This window comes from Mauremys mutica, chromosome 2, assembly GCF_020497125.1.
Source record: "Mauremys mutica isolate MM-2020 ecotype Southern chromosome 2, ASM2049712v1, whole genome shotgun sequence".
NCBI lineage: Eukaryota > Metazoa > Chordata > Testudines > Geoemydidae > Mauremys > Mauremys mutica.
The window spans coordinates 124,833,263-124,853,326 of record NC_059073.1 but is presented as its reverse complement, the minus strand read 5'-3'; the positions used below and the strand labels follow the sequence as shown (position 1 = coordinate 124,853,326).

The following is a 20,064-nucleotide window of genomic DNA, read 5'->3' as shown; positions in this document are numbered from 1 at the left end:
CGTTTCTGTTTCTCGTTTTGACTCTATAGAGACCTCATTTACCCCTACTTTCTGCCCAGATTTAACTCCAGTTGTCTCCTTTAATATAATGTAAGATCTTCCTCGTGATGAAAGGATTTTCAGGGGAAAAAAATCTTCTCCAAGTCTGAGATGAAATTACAGTTGCTCAGCTATGCTGTTTGTTTCCTCTACCACAGTGCAACGAGACAAGGATATTGTGTGTGCACCATGCCGCTGGGGGTACTTCTCAGACATCTCTTCATCCACTGATGAGTGTAAATCCTGGACCAAGTAAGTGCACCTCTCCTATAACATAACTGTGAGATAACCACAAAGCTGTAAGAGGCCTGGACAAATTGATTTTTCAACTGAAGAATGGGACATTCAATGGACTGTCAGTGAGTTTCTCTCTTTGTAGCACACTGATCAGCAGCCATGCAGCATTGACAGCAGAGCCGGTGCAACCTATTAGGTGACCTAGGTGGTTGCCTAGAGCGCTAGGATTTGGGGGGCAGCATTTTCTTCAGCAGCGACCGCGGTGGGCGGATCTTCGGCCGCCCCAGTCGCCGCCAGCATTTAGGCGGAGGGAGCTGGGGCAGGGGGTGAGGGGAGGGCCGCCTGCGGCAAGTGCGTGCTGCCCCCCCCGCCCAGGGAACTCCCCGCCCCAGCTGACCCCTGCTCCGCCTCCTCCCCGAGCTTGGGAGGCGGGAGAAGTGAAGCAGCGACGGCGTGCTCAGGGAGGAGACGGAGCAGGGGTCAGCTGGGACGGGGAGCTGCCACACGGCTCCCCGGGACAGGTGGGGAGCTGCTACGGAGGGGTGCCTCAGGGCAGAGGCGGGGCGAGGAGCTGCCGCAGGGCTCGGGGAAGGAGTGGTGCAAAGGTGATCTGGGGTGGGGAGCTGCCGCACGGCTCCTGGGGGGGGAGCTGCTACGTGTTTGACTTTGCAACCTAAGTCAGGCTCTTGTAATCTAATTTTTAAATATGTAATTTACTGAGTTTTAAAAAAGAAAAATAACGAATTCTGCTATGTACAACCTTAACAAGCCCTCGTAGCATGTGATCAACAGCCTTTGAACCCTGAACCTTCAACACTGACTGCTGCTACTTGAGTTACAGGACTGACTATATTAATGAGCAGCAGGAGAAGGCTGTTCTCACAGAGTGGGGAATGGGCCACTAACACTGTGTACTGAGTCCAGGAGTGGTCAGGGGAAGCCTGACCTAGCCTGACACTCTCTCTCTCTCTCTCCCCCTACCCCCTGGAAGTAGGGGGCTCATGCCCCAGGTGGTGCTCCAGAGCGGGGAAATGGGCTGCTGGGACCATGTGCTGGGAGGATCCTGGCCCCAGTTCTCCTCCTGGCCCTGGGTACTGAGAAGGGAGTTTGGGGATACTGAATCCATGCACCAAGTCCAGTGGGTGGAGTCAAAAGTGTAGAGCATACGTTGGCTTTTACCCCTTCCCATTACTATGCTCCAGCAGCTCCCACATGTTCCCAGTGCAGTGTTATCTGCTGCTATTGCAGCTGCTTTGGTGAGGTCGGGGCCTGGCACTTTAGAATGTTCCTTTTCTTTTGGCAAGCTGACACCATTTTCCTGAGGTAAAACAGCCATAGTGGCTGTTAACAGTTTATAAATCCACAAAACCTCAATAGAATTTTATAGGACAAAGAAAATCTTTATGTTGAGGGCTTTCTGCCTGCCAAATTTCAAAGGAAAACAATGGAGGTGTTAGAGATTATTAAAAATTAAAGGCTCTGAGAATCTCTTATAATGCAAAGTGTTAGGCAACCTAAATATAGGTGTCATTGCCAGTTCTCTACATGATCAACCAGCTTTTTTTTTTCTTTATTTTTGTAGCTGCACAGCTCTGGGAACTGCAGAAGGAGTTCCTGGGACTGATCGGTCAGATGCAGTTTGTTTGGAGCCTACAATGTCTGTACAACCACAAGATGGTATATTTCATCATACATAATTATCCATCAGAAAGTATAGGGTAGGATTTTCAAAAGGGCTCAGTGCTGGCATAACTCTGTTCCCACTGAAGCTGGCTTTAAAGGAAGCAGTTGGGCCAATTCTGAGCCTTTTTGAAAATCCCCCTCAAAATATTTTGATATTAAAGATTATTTACGCCATTCTGAATTAGGGTGACCAAATGTCCCAATTTTATAAGGACAGTCCCGATATTTGGGGCTTTTTCTTATATAGGTGCTTATTACCCCCCACCCCATCCCGATTTTTCACACTTTCTGTCTGGTCACCCTATTCTAAATTGCAGCTCTTTGTGAGAAATCACAACTACAGTCTATGTTCAGTACTGTATACAGTTTTATACTTTTTATTGAAATTACATACCAGATGAGACTGTTGTTATAATACCCATTAACTACCATCACAGTTGCAGTTCTGACTTTTTTGCATTCCTCTAATGTTTAACTATTTAAAAAAAAGTTACGGCTTCTGTCTGGGTACTGTTGATAGCGATGGATACTGTGTCAGCCAAAGGCAGCCCTTGATGTCTGATAATGAGGCCCATTGCCCTTTTTATCTTTAATGTGGATGTGCTGCCCCAGTGAGACTATGTGTTTCTGCATGCAGTGAGCCGTCGTGATCTGAGTCTTGCATGCTGGGGCCTGTGTAACTCATAGAAACTACCTTCAGCGCCTTTTCAGGAAAATCAGGTGTAGCTTTTGGGCTCCTGGCAGCTTACATATGAACCCTTCAACTGAGCAAAATTTGGGCATGCCTATATTGGACTGTCTTCAGAGTTTAAATCTGTAGTTCTTTTTAAGATAGCATTGTAAAGCATGGGCTTGATCAGTCTCCTTGTTACGCAACATAATGTGTTATAAAGCTATCAGGGTTATTTTAGAAATCTAAGTTCAAATAGAAAAATCTTACTGCATCCAAGTAAGAAAAGTAAGCAAGGATTGTATCATTGCTAAGTATAAGCTGCACACTGATGTGATTTTTTTTTTCATCCTACAGAAACAAACAAGATCTTGTATGTTCTCAGTGTTCCAGTCCTCTTTGTGATATTGACCAGCATTATCATACTTATTATATATTACAAAAATAAGGGGAAAGCACTGACAGGTACATTACGGCTAATGATTTTTAGGAATTCAACTTAATGTGAAATCTGTATTTTTTTTAAATGGTGTGATTCGACTTTAGTGGGAATCATCAGGTTAAAAACGCATGTATTGTTTGGAAAATTATATGCTCTAGAGTTTATGTATTTTAGCTGGCACAAAGCAGGACTTTGGATTCCCTTTCTCTAGGCCAGAAACGTATTAGGCTTATTGCTCTGGTACCCTGTCAAATCAGCTATTGTGCAGTAACTGGTTTGTCAGAATTAGGTAGCTAATGTACAGTCCAATGGAGTGCTGTTTATGCATGCAAAGCATGCATTGTGTGGCCTGCATGCCTGACAGCTGTGCTTTAGCCAACTGGCGGCCTGTGGACTATTCTGTCCAGACCCCATGGAGAATTCCATTTTGTAATCTTGGTGTCTTCTTCACAATGTGTCCTCACACACACCATACATGTGAGATCACACACTGAATGGAGGATGCAATTTTGGACTGCCTTATTAAAACTATCACGGCATGCCACTAGTACAATCATATATCTGAGAACGTGATCAAACTTGTTGTTTGGACTAGGAACTTGATACAGTATTGCTGTAATAGTGGAGAAATGTGATTTTCATGTATTGTCAATGGCATTAAATATTATTAACATGGGGGAAATGCTGCAGCAATTGCTGCATGGATGTGGATGCATCTGCAGAAACTCATTTTAACCTCTACGCATTAGTTGATTTGAGCAAACTGTTATTACTCCTTTTGCATTTACTTCCTCCTCCTGGAAATCTTTTTCTCATCTGTCCTTTTCCCCTTTCATTTCCTCAGCCCCACCTGCCTGGGTTTTTTGTGCCATTCTTCTCCTGCATTGTTTAAATAAACTTTTAAATAGTGTTTTATAAGTTAGCTACCAGTTCCACACTAAATGCCTGTCACCCTAAATCAGGAATCCTGTGGATGGGCTGGAGATAATGGTGACCCTCATAGTAAACCAAACATTTTAGATTCAGCACAGGCTATAGTGGAATCCTCTTAATCCGGATTTCCACCACTCTACAGCCCGCTCTACAGTGAGTGGCCTTTCATGCCCTTTAAGAGAAATTCCAGACGGACAGATGATACCACTTAAATGGCAATACTGCTGTCTGGGCTCTGCGGAGCCCCATCAAATTAGTGCCTTCTCCCAGTTTCTGCAGGCCAGTATCTACAGAGGAGCAGATACTAAGTGTGTGTACTTGGCATGAATGGAACAAACTAATAGCCAAGATCAGGCAGTGGCTACATACTTGATATGTGTTCCACTTGCTCTACAATCACAGAGAACCAGCATGATATAAAAGGCACACAAGGCCCAACACTACAAAATCCCCATAAACTATAATTACTGTCCTCGTAAAGCAGCAGTCACTGTTATAAAGCCTCATTGGGTTTAAACCTTTTCCTTCAGAGATGTTTTAATTTAGTACGTTTCCCAATTAAACACATTCCGATTAAGTGGAACAGACTGTATTCAAAACTGCCAGCCTGTGGTGGTTTCGAGATGTGTGTCCGGGGGGGTGGGGTTTCCCCCTTTGGTCTCCTCATTGCTATTTGGGCCATTCATGTGACACCTCTTGAAATAGACTAACCAATTGTATGGTTGCAACTGGGTCGATCTGAGGCCAGTCATAGCTTGTTGACATGTGACCAGGAATAAAGCCCCATTTGATGTGGAACATAGTTTAACCACATTCTATTTTAGGACCTTCTAGACATTTGTTCCATAAGGATATATCCAGTTCAAGTTATAATGAATGCTCAGCTAGACAGTCGCTGGCTTGGTCTTTTGAGCAGAGTCAATAAAAACAATCTGGACAGTTAGGTTTAATTTAATGCAGGGGATTATGGATAACTGTATATTATTTGATCTGTGATTGACTTAAGAAACTGTATATTATTTGATCTGTGATTGCCTGCTAAACACTATTTTGTTTCCCCTACAGCAGACCTACAGAACTGGGCTAATGAAGTATGCAGCCAAATAAAAGGGACGAAGGTAAAAGCTAATGTTCTAAATTTTTCCCTGTGGTTATGCTTTGCTAATTCCTTTCCTGACCCTCATGGCAGCCTTGACATGTATTACAGACAAATGAGGCCACAGAGTTCTCTCCCACCATTCAGTAACTATTGTACCACTAGTACACTAGTAGGTGATCTGGTAGTTACAACAAAGGACAGAGAACTTATAGCATTCTGGCTTTAATTCCTGTAGACAATGAGCCAAGTTTTGCCCTAAGTTACACGAGTGTCACTCCTATGAGAGTGACACTCAAGGTAAACTGACAGCAGAATTGGGCCCATTCACTCATTGTGTGACCATGGGCATACCATTTGAATTCTTCCTCCCCCTCCCCACTCTACATAGCTAGAAGATAAAGACTTCTCTTTGCATTCTACAGAAATAGCTATTCTTTTCCAGTTCTGAACACTAGGGACGATTTGCCTATATTCCTTTTTATTTTAAGCCCTGGGTGTCTCAGTTAATTGTTCTCGTGTATTAGGGCTTTTTAATCATTGGGTAATCCCAGGAAAATTCCTGTAAATGCCATTTTTATGCTCATCGTGGAAAGTAGCCAAATGAAAAAATGGAGGGAATTTATGAGCAGGATCATTAACATATAAGGCCTGAGTCTTTTCTCACTTCAATCTAAATCAGGAGTGACTCCATTTATGTCAGAGGAATTGAAGGTGTGTAAAACTGGTGTAAGTAAGAGAATAATCAGCTCTTCCTTTATAAAAATGAGGGAGCGTATTTAAGGTCAAATCCTCTGCTGAGGTAAATGGTCACTGCTACATTGACTTCAATGGAGTTTCACACAAAGAAAAGAATTTGACCCTTAGAATTTAGAGGATTTCAAATCTAGTATAGGTTAGATCTGGGCATCAAACTTTAAAGAATAGCCCATTATTAAGAGGAAAATCTCTTGTGCTTCAAAGTGTAGCTTTGCTCTGAAAAGTGACTGTAAAAATGGCATCATGGATTCCGTATTTATTGTCTCAACAATTTCCAGGTGATATGTGCTCAGTTCACAAGTAAATGTTTTTTGAACTCTCTGCCTTGCAAGCTCATCCTGAGTTCTGAAAGCCAATCTGGATTCTTCCTTCTTCATGCATCACCACCATTAACAAAGGTTCTGCCCTCAGTATTGCCTGTGCAAACCTCGTTGCCGTCAATGGGCTTGCTCAGGTGTAACTGATTGGACCTTAGTAACAATTCTGTCAATGAGACAGAAGGAAGACTAGAATCTAACTCACTCGTTCTTAGCTGTTTTGGCTCTTTAGAACCAACGGGAGCAATAACTAGTTAAAATTTTATTTTTGTCACTTGCGGGAGCAGATATGACTGTGAATACACACAAGGAGCAGACTTGTCCAGTAAGATCCTTGTCACATATCCAAGCAGAATTACATTTTATGGGTCAGAAATGTAGATGGTGCTGCTCTAAGTCAGCAACTGCAACTCAAGACTATTAAGTTATCTAAATATCATTTCTGCTCTGCTAAGAAAAATAATAGTTTGATGATCTGTTTATTAAAAAAATTTTCTTTTGGATTTTGTTTAGGAATCCCCCAGAGAGCCATTTGTTAATACAAACATGGTGAACGCTGCAAGTCCTCAGCCTTCTGAAGGAATATATTTGCTAGCCCTTGATGACTATATTTTTTCTGAAGACATGGGTTGCCCAAAGGGGCACACTCGCTATGGGAAAGGCAGCCCAGATACAATCCACTATGAACTGGGAGAGAACATCCCAACTTTGTCTTTAGCAACAGAGTCTGAGGATGACCACTTCAGGCAGATTCCCATGGAAGACGAATATGTAGATAGAGCTCCCCATACCCATGGTTATTTACCTTTACTGAGTCGGCCTGACAGTAAATCCGTGTCACCATTTTCAGAGCCACTGGAGGTGGGGGAGAATGATAGCTTAAGTCAGTGCTTCACAGGAACTGAGAGCATGGTGGATTTAACAGGCTGCTATAGCTCTGATCCTTCATGCAGCCTGGACTGCATCCATGTCTCCTCAGACAAATACCTACAGAAATCTTGCCATTGCACCTGTAGTCATATGAAGGAGACAGAGATAAAGGACACAGATCACTTCCCAGTGAACCCTGAGTCAGTGAACAACTGCGTGGGCTGTGGGGTTTCATCTAGGGAATCTCCTAGGAAGTGGAGCGAACCGCTTTGTGCAGCAGTTGACCATACCACAGCCTCAGCGGAAAATGGACTTTATCCACAGTGCACCTGTGGCTTGGACTTTCCCTCTGCAGGTCAGAGTACTTTAGCAAGCAATCCTGGCATTGAAGATACTCCCTCTGAAGGTACTGGCACAAAGTACCAGAAAACAAACGGAAGCACTTCTGGGGCAAATTGTAGCACTTCAGAACTCCCACAAGCATCGGGTAAGCAATCCCTCCAGCAGGCTTGCTCCACATACTATCATAAAGGATTATCCTTCCTACTTTCCCCATATTCTTTTACTCTGAATCTCAGTGCAGGGCATGGTTTGGGGGAAGGAGAGATTAAGAAAATGAAGCTTTTTTTTTTATTTGCCTCGCAGCTACTTTCAATGACCAGGATAAAAAAGCCAGGACATTTGTTTTCTATTGGACTCTGGAAATGGTCTAGACCCAATGAGGTTTCATGCTGGTGCCAGTGGTTATTCTCCACCCAGCAAGGAAACCTCCATCCTCTGGCTCCCGCTACAGAGCCCAGACAGTTTATGCTGTTGTCTAAATATTTTGATGGTAGAACAAAGTGAATTCATTGCACTTTCGTCTTCTATCATGAAGTTCTCAGTTAAACACCAATCAGAAGCATGAAGTTTGCAGTTAAACACCATTATAACTGACAAAAAAAAAACAGGCCCAAAGTTTCTTTAATTCTTTCTCTTTATTATTTTTAACACATCAAAATGAATTTTAAAATAATTTGATGCACACTGTTGTTCTGCCCACACACTCACTTCTGTCTTCTTAATAATTCTGGAACCCAGTTATTTAGTATATTCTTAAATAGCCAAATGACAAACCGGAAAAAAAATGGAATACAATGACTTAGGGGCTAACACCTGTCCCCCAGTAGTGACCCTTTCTGAACTGATTCCTTAAGACCCACTACACTCTCCTGCATCAAACTTCTCTTCAGTACCCACATCTAGGGTGAACAGATAGTAAGTATAAAAAATCAGGATAGGGGGTAGGGGAGTGATAGGCACTTATATAAGACAGAGCCCGAATATTGGGACTGTCCCTATAAAATCAGGACATTTGGTCACCCTATCCACATCTGCTACCATAAGAAATCATCTATTTATGATGGCTCTAGGGGCAGATGTTGTTCAGTTGTTCCATTTAAATTATTTTTAGCGGGGGGAAGTGTACAGAGAAACTATATATGTATATTTCTGTCTTCCCCCCTTTCATGTGTCACTAGTAGTTTTAGACTGTAATCTTTTCAGGGCAGCAACCCTGTCTTTATACATTCTTTTATGATGTCTAACAGAATGGGACCTTGGTCTTGATGAAGGCCTCTGGGTACTATGGTTATTCAAATATTAATAATAGGCAATTGCCCTTCTATAAATGCATATTCTACCTTAGAGTAGTGTCCTGGGGCATTCATGTCAACCTGCCAAGACCCAAATGTGGGCTGTAATGTGTCAGAGGCCCCCCCAAAAATGTTATCCACACGGGAGACTTAAAATACTGCAGGATTCATTCCTCTGTTATAAATGACTCATTCTGTTACACATGACTTGTGTGGACCATAGATACCTTTGGGGCTAAAATGAGGGACATCTGAGGTATGTCTAGAGGTCAAGTCCTTTTTGACACTAGCAGAATGTTACTCTTCTCTTTAAATCCAACAGTAGAATGAAGAGAGAGAGACTATGGAACAGAGGGGCAGGGGAGATTAGGGATTGGGGAGCAGGGGGAAAGGGGAGTTTGGACTCTCACGTGAATGGAAGTGTGTCTAATCTAGTCTGCTATTTAATTCTCTTGGTGTAGTTTTAGTTGTATAGGCACCACTGGGTGCCTTCACGTACTATAGTGCTACCTGGTGAAACCTGAGCATGCATACTGTGTTATTTATTTACCATAAGCGACATATTACTGCTGTGAGGGCCTTTTAGCCAATTCTAAAATAGTAATTTTTAATTAATCAAACTCAAAATGCACAGTTCATGTGTTCTTTTTCTGCTTATGGAATGGGAATGTTCTGAGGGAAATATCGATGTGTACATGTGAACTGGAATAGGGCTTAGTAAATGGTTCCATTCTGAGTCATGCTTAAGAACTAGCTGTGGGTGTATAAGAAGCATTAATGAAATCCTCTGTGAAGTGCTAGGACAGAAAAAGACACACAACATACATTTTGTAACTGTCTCAATATGGATTGGCATAGTACCAGAACCATATAGGTGAGCAGGGCCGGCTCCAGAGCCCAGCGGGGCAAGCACCCGCCTGGGGCGGCCCTTTCCCGGGGGGGCGGCAGGCTGGGCCGGCGGACCTGCCGCAGTCATGCCTGCGGGAGGTCCACCGGAGCCCCGGGAGCAGCGGACCTGCCGCAGGCATGACTGCGGAGGGGGCGCTCGTCCCGCGGCTCCAGTGGACCTCCCGCAGGCATGACTGCGGACGGTTCGCTGGTCCCGCGGCTCGGCTGGACCTCCCGCAGGCATGCCTGCGGCAGCTCAACCGGAGCCGCCGGACCAGCGAACCGCCCGCAGCTGCGGGAGGTCCAGCCGAGCCGCGCGACCAGCGGACCCTCCGCAGTCATGCCCGCGGGAGGTCCGCGGCTCCGGGGCGTCTCCCGCGCATGACTGCATGGGGCGGCCAAATTTGTAGAGCCGCCCCTGTAGGTGAGTGAACAGGGGCAGCGCCGCCTCTTCCTGGTGGTGGGGCTGAGGTGAGGTAGACAGAAAATTGCAGGGCTGCCCTATACATCTTGTGGATGCACACACTTATTTTTTTAACAATATGTACTTAAACATGTATATTATCTATGTTATCCTCAAAAGGAGAATAAAAATATATACAGACCAGTTTTAAACTACATCTCTGGCAGCTCACTGATGCAACATTTATTCACAGAAAATCAATAGGAAAAAACTAAGCCAATAAATAAATAAGCTAATAATACTAATAATATTAACAATAAACATGTAAACTTCTGGGAAAAATTACTAGTTAAATAATACTAATAGCTAATTACTTTAAATCGGAGAATACACTGTATTATATTTTTAATTAGCCATTTGCACACGCAAACAAAGCAAAACACCACACACACTATTATTTAAAACAAGATAAATACCAACCAACCAAAACTAAGTACACCTTTTTTCCTTAGCCAATCAAGCCCATCTTTCCATTCCAGCCAAATCAAAACCCAATTAAATACAATCAGAAAATTCAAACCATTTTAAAGCTGTTTTTTGGAGGGGTGGGGGTCACTCTTGCTTTAACTGTTGTGCACCCACATAATTCACAGTCTTTGTAAAAGTAACAAAAGCAATTGAGTTCTTAACTAAATGAACTGCCAATTAATACAAAAATAGCACAAAATAAATAAAGCACTACCAATAAAGCACAAAAACAGCATTTGACAGGCAGCAAAAAACATACATTGTGGGGCAAGTGTTTCTCAAGGTTTCCACTAAACCGGTGAAAAACTGACAAACATTATGTTATGAAACAAAAAAATGCATGTACAAAGATTGAGATACTACTTACTGCAGAGAAGCCATTTCACTTAAGGACAATCATCCATTGTGGATGATCCATTGTGGACAATCATCCATGGTGAGGCCTCATTTGGAGTACTGTGTCCAGTTTTGGGCCCCACACTACAAGAAGGATGTGGATAAATTGGAGAGAGTCCAGCGGAGGGCAACAAAAATGATTAGGGGGCTGGAGCACATGACTTATGAGGAGAGGCTGAGGGAACTGGGATTGTTTAGTCTGCAGAAGAGAAGAATGAGGGGGGATTTGATAGCTGCTTTCAACTACCTGAAAGGGGGTTCCAAAGAGGATGGATCTAGACTGTTCTCAGTGGTAGAAGATGATAGAACAAGGAGTAATGGTCTCAAGTTGCAGAGGGGGAGGTTTAGGTTGGATATTAGGAAAAACTTTTTCACTAGTAGGGTGGTGAAGAACTGGAATGGGTTACCTAGAGAGGTAGTGGAATCTCCTTCCTTAGAGGTTTTTAAGGTCAGGCTTGACAAAGCCCTGGCTGGGATGATTTAGTTGGGTTTGGTCCTGCTTTGAGCAGGGGGTTGGACTAGATGACCTCCTGAGGTCCCTTCCAACCCTGAGATTCTATGATTCTATGATTGTTGTGATTTTCAGCAAAGGAATTGGTGGCATCATCAGGGGAGGCCTTAGGGGTGGGCAACTGCCCAGGGCACCATAGTCGAGGGGGGCACTTTGGTCAATGCCCCCCTACACACATAGTCAGTCCAAGGCTCCTTTAACCTCTAAGAGCTGGGCCCGGAGCTGGGAGGGGCACGGCTGGAGGCCCTCCAGCTGGAGGGTCTTACTGTGTGTCGGGCTCCAGGTGCAAGTCCTGTATGGGCTGGGGCTTCCTCTTCCCCTGCAAGGTCCACTCCTGAGGCCGGGTCAGACCAATGTCAGGGAATCTCCTGTGGCTGCAGGAAACTTTGCAACCCTGCACTTTCCTGCAGCCATTGCTCCCCATCCATGGGGGGAGGGGTCATTGTATGGAGAGCTGCCCCCCCATTTGCCTGGTGCCACTTTTCCCTCAGGCCAGCCCTGGACATCATCAGCATTCAGAGCGGGGTGGCTGGCAGCAGCAGCTGCTGCCTGGGTGCCCAGCTCTGAAGGCAGTGCCACTGCCAGTAGCAGCGCAGAACTGCATAAGTAAGGATGGCATGGTATGGCATTGCCATCCTTACTACTGCGCTACTGCTGGCAGCGGTACTGCCTTCAGAGCTGGGACGCCGACCAGCAGCCACAGCTCTCTGGCTGCCCAGCTCTGAAGGCAGCGCCGCCACCAGCAGCAGTGGAGAAGTAAGGGTGGTAATACCACACCATGCCACCCTTACTTATCATAACAGACCATTGCGCAGGGAGGAGTAGGGGGCTAAGGCAAATTTTGGGGGTGGACGTAGGTCCAACTACTGCCCCCTACCAGCACTGCCCCTGTTTGAGAGTTTGTGGCATGTCAGCTTTGTGAAATAGAACTGGCTTCAAAATGGGGGGAAATTGCCACAAAAATTCCAAGGAAATATTTGTCTTTTTTACTCATTAATATTCAAAATGTAAATGAAATATGTTGAACTGCCCTATCATGAAAGACTTTTGGCATGTAAATATAAATCTGCAAACCAAAGTATTTAGTTACATGGGTCTGAGCCTTCAGGTGCCAATTCATAATGCTCCAAATTTCAGAGTTGAAACCTGTAGTGTTTGTTCATGCCCATCTATGGTATTGACTATAAATAGAACTTTTAGAAGCCCTTTGTGAACCTAGGACACAGAATTTGAGGGGACCACCTGGGTCATCAAGTCCAGTCCCCTGCTATCACAGGCAAGCCCCCTTCTGGAGGATTAAGGGCTGAATGCTACAAAGGAGTTAGGCTCCTAACTTTCTATTTAGGTTCCTAACTTTCATTGATTTCAATAGAAGTTAGGAGCCTAACTTCTTCAGAACATTCACCCCTAAGTGACTCAAGAATTAGGAATGGGATACAGAGTCTTTTACTTCTAAGTTCAAATCCTGTCCAAGTCAGTAGCAACCAACAGTCATTACCACATGAAAGCTGCTTGGTGGCTTGTGCAAAGTGAGTTTGTGGCCACCTTCCAGTTCTCAGTAGGTAATTGTAACAAAAAAAACCCCAGCAACCCTATAATCTTGATTGGCAGCAACTGGCAGTCTTGGTAGAGAAACCAAATGACTGAATACTTGTGGAGAGTATCCCTATAGGTCCAGGTTTTATATATATTTGGTAGGTCAAAGTGGACAGCGTTCATTAACACACTCTGGGGAAAGAGGATTTCAGTATTCACCTCTTCTAGCAACCTGGCACCTTTAATAAGCAGTTAAGAATCCCATATCACATTCAGCTAAACATTAACTGACTTCTATTTAACTTTCATGTAGTTTATCTAAAATTGCTGTTCTACAAATAAACACTGGTGAATGTTCATGCAGTATTTTGGATGTAGCAAGCACTATGGAAATGCTAAGGGTTATTACTCTAACCAAAAATACAGCATTTGTGACATCAGCATCATGTTGATGGCAGGGAATTGTGACACCCGGATTGGGCCTTCACCGAAGAAACAGCTCGAGCAGGAAATAAGGCAGTGCCTAAAGGAGAGAACTTTTAGTCATACATCATGGTATTCAGTGATAATTGAAAAGAAGATACAGAAATAGTGTAGTGGTTTTTAGTTAAAGTAAATAATATTGCTAATGTGAGCCTTTTAAAAAAAAAAGTCCAGGTGCTGCCAAACTGTGTTCTAGATGTACTCATGTATGAATTTATCAGCATTTACTGGAATTCAGTCATGGCATGCAAACATCACTGTTTACTGAGAACACCAGGGTGTTCTGGGGTAGGCCATGCCTTATAAAGGGTGATTGTAAGTGGTTTCCTCTTTAACATTAATGAATAACTGCAGTGACGGGGTTATAAAATTGCTGATTTTAAAGTATTAAAAATGCCAATAAAACATCATGAATTTCTAAAAATCTCTAGGAGCTGTCCATAAACACTGGTTAAGTAATCTGTAGTAGGAAGAATACCTCTTAGAGAGAGAGAGAGAGAGAGCACTAATAATACTCTGTTAAAGCTGTTTTTATTGCTTTATTTGTTTGAACTTAGGGAAAGTTAATTCTTCTCAGCCTTTCCCATAATTCTTGTATGAATTTTGAAATTTCATGGCTTCATCCTGCTCTTATTAAAGTTAATGGCAAAATGACTCATTGTCTTCAATGACACCATGATCAGGCTCGTAGGATAAACTCACCTTTGCCTGCCATGCACACTTCATGGCCAAACCTTTTAAAAGAGGTTTCTATTATCATTCTAGTAGGATTTTGTGACACAGGCCATGATCCCGCAATGTGCTCATGCAGAGCCCCATTAAAGTCACTGAGTGTATCGCCAGATCTGGGTCATAGAGTATAATCTCATGTGCTACTAGGCTCGCCCCATCCATACGCTCTACACTACTGGACTCTAGAAGGTCTGTTATCCATGGCTGTATGGCATGGCAATAACCTTTTTAAGTCTTTCAAATTTTATTTAGTTAAATTTACTGCATAGTCTGCATAATAATTTCAATCATTTGAAAATCACTATAGTGACTGGTAATCTATAAATATCTAAAACATAGCTATATATTCAGAAAGACAGACAATGAACATTTTACACATAGATTATGTGTGGAGCATTTTCCAGCATAATCTGGGTTTGTGTACTTGAGAGCAAATTCAGGAGGGTTTGCTGCAGGTAGCTGGAGGAGGAGAGTATATAGCAAAAGATCTCTCTCTTGCCTCCAGGTGATGAGTTTGAAAGGGAGAAATTTTCCTACCATCCCAGCTAGACACACTTGGATGACAGGTTTGGTGCTGGGAGGGAAAATAACAGGAATCAAATTCACTCAGCTAAATATTCATCTCATGAGACAAAATTCTGACAGAAAATATTAATCACGCATATATGCTTTTTTCCCCTCCCTTTCCCTAGGAAATGTGACTGGAAACAGTAACTCTACATTTATATCAAGTGGACAAGTAATGAATTTTAAGGGCGATATAATTGTTGTCTATGTTAGTCAAAACTCCCAAGAGGGGACAACAGCTACCGGAACAGCTGATGAGAATGTGGGGAGTCCAGTGCAAGAGGAAAACCTGAACCGCTGCGAGACTTTTGCAGGCAACACCCAACAATACAAAGAAAAATATGCTGATGCTAATCCAGCCTGCCCTGCAGAGAATGAAGGACTAAATAGCACGGGGGAATATGAGCGAAGGCTTGGGCCTGTGGTTCAAGAAGAGAACCAAGACAGCCAGGACAGGAAGTGCTGCCACAGTGGGGCCTTTCAACCTGTGCAAGAGGAGGGAAGGCCAGGACAATTTTCAGAGAAAGCATTGCACTGATGGGACTCAACAGCTGTTTGCTCACTCTTAGTGTTTGACTGAAACACCATTAATTCTGCGGGACTGTATAGCAGCCAATGAATGACATTAATGGTCTGCACAGTTGTGTTAGCTGCTCCGAGGCCAGGTTGCCGTGACTGGTTCATTAGATCTGAGACCTTTATTATTCCTGGTGTCTCTTGGGGACTTCATCAAATGGAACCGACAATTCCACGGTAAATGCCTGTGATGCTATCACTGTGGAAATTATTAGTGGAGACGACACAAGTGTAAAGCTGCTATCATTGCAGAAATATCTGATGGGAAGGAAATCTACTTCCCCACAATTGTACAGGTTGTTCAAGACTTGCTGTCCATCCCCTCATCCTTGGGACATAAAGTGGAAGACTAATTAATTTAGATTGTAAACTCTTTGGGACAGGGAGTGTGTGTGTGTGTGTGTACACAACACCTAGCATATTGTAAATGCTACTAGAGTACGAATACTAATTATGATTAATATTCAGAAGGTAAACCATAAGTATTGACCAATATTTTTCCCTAATGACATCCGGACAAGAACTTGGGGAAAGATTAAGCCAAGCCCTTGTGCATGGCCTTTCTCTTTCCCTATTCTATTGCATTTCCCATGAGAACCTTCCATCTAGATTTAATTCAGCCTTATCACCCTGAGTATCACTGTGCAATGATCCTATTGGCCTCCTGTGAAGATGAACCATGCGCTTCCATGATCCACATGATCAGAGATCTCTTGATTAGAGTGAGAATCACCTGTCCACCAGGAGGAGCATCTTTCACTTGAAGATTTCTTGTTAGGAAGGATCTTCTTCTGAAAAGCTCTAAAGCCGCCAGGCCTTCTGTGTAGCTGCTCCAGTTTGCAATAACATTTCTGTAGGTGAAGACCACCTAAAATCCTGTAAGCAGGCAGTTTATTGAATGTCACATCATCATTAGATGCCCATTCATAGATAAAAAGAAAGGGGGTAACCCCCTTGCACATTGCTTGCACAAATGGAGACCACACATTTTTCAGCCCTCTTAAAAAAAACAAACAAACAAAAAAACCCTATGTGGGAGAATTCCAGTTTAGAGATCTGGGTAGGCTGAATTCTGCTGAGAAGGAGAATTCCTCCACTCAGTCCTTGGTAAATTATCTACTTAGAGAGAAGGGAAAAGACAGTGGTTCAAGAAGGGATGTGTGTGTTTCAAGCTTCAGTTACCCCTCTTTCCATTGTTTGTGTGTGCCACAATGGAAGGGAGAGGGCTAGAAAGAGGGTGGTAAAATCATGGCTCTATTGATGTCATTTACCATTGACTTCAGTGGCACCATGATTTCACCAGAAGAATTCAACAAGCTCTTTGAATAAAGTGTGAAAGAGCTTCAAACATAAGTATGAAAAATGGGTGTGTCAGCCTGGGTGCTGTTATGACTCCATTATGGGAAATTTAACATGCCAGAAGGTACAATGCTTTTCCCTGTTCCAGACTGAACCCAAAGTGAAGTATCCATTCCATGATTATCAACATTCTGCTGTGCTGCTTGGGTTCCCTGCCTTGCTGCTCAGTCACTGACCCTAAAGTAATTTCTGCATCTATGTAATTTAGTTTGTAAGCACTCTGGGGCAGGCACTGTTGTTCACTATGTGTTTGTACAATGGGACCTAACATACTAGGATCCCAATGTTGATTGGTGCTCTGGCTGCTGTTGTAATACAAATAATTAATAATAAATTCCTAAAGATCTTTTTCAGCAAAAGCACAATTTTATTACATTACATGGAGGAAATTAAATTACATCATATCCTCCAATGTCATTTTTGGCAAAAACTCAAATGTGAATATAAAAATCCTCCCACTAGTATGCCTAGGCAATACATGTCCTTTGTTGTTTGGTTGTCACCCTGTGCCCTAGTGATTCCCACAGGAACAGCATTGGGTAACCTGTGGAGCTGTATATTGACAGTCATACCTTAAGAAAGGAAGAAAAGAAAAGAAATCTTGGCTTTTTAGATCTCAGCTCATTAATATACACACCGTTATACTCTTATAGAATCATAAACTTTAAGGTCAGAAGGGACCAATATGATCGTCTAGTCTGACCTCCTGCACAACGCAGGCCACAGAAACTCACCCACCCACTCCCGCAACAAACCCCTAACCTTTGTCTGAGTCATTGAAGTCCTCAAATCACGGTTTCAAGACTTCAAGGTGCAGAGAATCCTCCAGCAAGTGACCCGTGCCCCATGCTACAGAGGAAGGCGAAAAAAACCCAGGGCCTCTGCCAATCTGCCCTGGAGGAAAATTCCTTCCTGACCCCGTAGTTCAAGGCAGTATGAGAGTAAAAAATGGGGCTCTTTATTTTAAAGGTTGATATTTTAGTCTGTGTCTTAAAGACTATTGGTGGTCTGTGTCATCTCGGATGATTCCTTCTTGTGAGTTGAATATGTATTATAAACTGTATGGAATGCAGAGTGAAGACTCTAGAATCTGATTGGCTAAGATGCAGAGCATTTATCTGAGTAACCATGCAGATTTTAGAGCACTTAGAAGAGTGGAGCTTTAAAAAGAAAGCTGGTCTAAACCTTAACTATAGTAGACCTAGCATTCCATTATAATTCTCTAGCAATGCACTGTAGATACCAGTTGAAACTTTATCAACTAAAAAATAATCACTGCACCTATTTTTTAATCTTATAAAAGCAATAACAACCTATCCTCCTGGTATTTCCAGGGGAGGTAAAGCTGTTCAGCACAGTACAGTGATGTCTGTAGAGAATCAGGAGTCAGGGTTTCTGGATTCTATGCCCAGCTCTGCCATGGACCTACTCATTTCACTAGGAGCAATTCACTTAACCTCCCTGTGCCTCAATTTAACCATCTGAAAAACAGAGATACTACTACTCACCTATCTCGTGTGAGTGTTGAGAGGCTTAAATAATTAATATATGTAAAGCACTTTGAGATCCTCAAACGAAGGGTGCTATATAAGTGCAAAATATTGTTATTGATGGAGTCAACTGCATCTTGGACCATTAAGCCTCCCAGCTGATAATTAAGATCCAGGAAATGTCATCTGCTGAGACAATTATAACTTAAATATGTCATTCCTTTTTCAGCGCAGTTACACTGAGAGGCAGAGAATGGATCAGTGCTTTATTGAACTACTTTGCTGCATCCTAAGCCATATCTCAGATTGCCATAAAAGTCTCTCAGCCCCATCTGCAGTATGAAAGCAGCCATCCTGAGGACCAAGTTATCACATGGTTCCCTCTTGTGGTATAGATAGAACTTTACTGCTACAGCTCTGAATATGGTGAGCTCCTAGCTACACTACAAGAAGAAACTATATTTTAACCATTTCAGGGTCAATTGTGTTATAATTGGGTCTCCCACAGGACTGTTTTCATAATGCAGGTGTGCTCTAAATTAATGGGTTAGGTGAAGCTCTAATCTGAACTCCTGCTTCACTCTTTTCCACAGGGAAGGCTTTTGATTGCTGAGAGAAACTAAATAACCTCTTTCTCCATAGAAATGATTTAACAAAAGGTGTGTCTTCCCCCAGTACTTATTATAATGCAAGAAAAGATAAGATAATAAAAAGGATAGTTTTGCAAAAGTAGCGATGAGTATGATATTTCACTGGTGGGATTTTCGAAGTCACCTAGGAATTTAGACATTCAATTCCCATTTATTTCTAAAGTAGCCTATGTAGCATTTATCCCTATGAAGCTACCTATTACATCTTTCTCCCTTAATGATTCCGACATGCACTGCAAATTATGTACCTATTCGGTGCTCCTGGGCTGGAAGTGCACCAGCCATTCAACATACAACATTAGGCAGGGGAGGGAAATTTTTGGCCATGGACACTGGGATAAACCCCTCCCCCTCTGAAAAATGCCATGAGGTCACAGGGCCTGTCCACCCTTTAGTGACCTTGAGTCTACAATGCTACACTCTTGGACAGAGGCTGACTATGGTATCATGAGAGGTTGTGGCATCTCTGAAGGGAGCATCCTTAATATAAAGTCATTTTTACTTATCAGTTGAGTTCCTATAGGGTGCTCTTCAACACGGTATCTGAGCAACTAAGCTGCTCTCCATGCTACAAGACAGACCCACATTTTAACCATATTGGGGGACAGCCTTGTTGCAGCCAGGTCCCCAGCAGTTATTCTCGTGCTGTACACCACCACCATCCAGTTCACACAGAACCCCTCTTCTCAATGTCATCCAAAACAAACAGAACTCAGAGCTGCTTTACACAGACAGAGCCAAAATCCATGGTAAAATTAATATAAAATCTTTGTATGAGAAAGTTGCTTCAGGAACACATACTACATGTTATTAATCTGGTATTTGACAAAAATACTGGTGACACATTTCTTCACAGTCTGATAAAATGGGAAGTGTGAGGAATTTCACAGCAAGAGCAGGTCACCCGCTGAGTAAACACTACAGAATTTGCCACCCATCAGCAATCGTTGTGGCTAATAGAGGAAGAAGTACTAAGCTCAAAATGGGTGAATTATGGGAAAGACAGAGTTTAGTTCCTTTTCAGGTGTCATTCAAGACAGCTGCCTTCTATTTATATCCACTATGGGCCCAGTCCTGCAGCCTGAGGTTTATGAATGAAAAGCGCTATGTGACAGCTAAATATTATTATTTAAAAGGGGTTCTCCACATAATGCAGCAGCAGAAACAAGATTTTGCTTAAGTATTTTTAAATACCTGCAGTACATCTTGATTGCTTTTGTGTTTCCTTTTTCTGGTGAATTGATGGACAGCACTCCTTCATGGCA

The 20,064-nt window shown here is 42.9% G+C and overlaps 1 protein-coding gene across 2 annotated transcripts in view; it reads left to right on the top strand.

Moving 5' to 3' along the window:
- TNFRSF11A (TNF receptor superfamily member 11a) overlaps window positions 1-17,012 on the top strand; it is a 38,073-nt gene extending 21,061 nt beyond the window's left edge. For both annotated transcript variants that reach the window (XM_045008228.1, XM_045008229.1), the window contains exons 5-10: window positions 198-291; window positions 1,859-1,953; window positions 2,987-3,094; window positions 5,070-5,122; window positions 6,690-7,533; window positions 14,850-17,012. In XM_045008228.1, the coding sequence (XP_044864163.1) occupies window positions 198-291; window positions 1,859-1,953; window positions 2,987-3,094; window positions 5,070-5,122; window positions 6,690-7,533; window positions 14,850-15,262 (1,607 nt within the window). In that variant the 3' untranslated portion in view covers window positions 15,263-17,012. The remainder of the gene's footprint in view (window positions 1-197; window positions 292-1,858; window positions 1,954-2,986; window positions 3,095-5,069; window positions 5,123-6,689; window positions 7,534-14,849) is intronic.
- The last annotated feature ends 3,052 nt before the right edge of the window (window positions 17,013-20,064 follow it).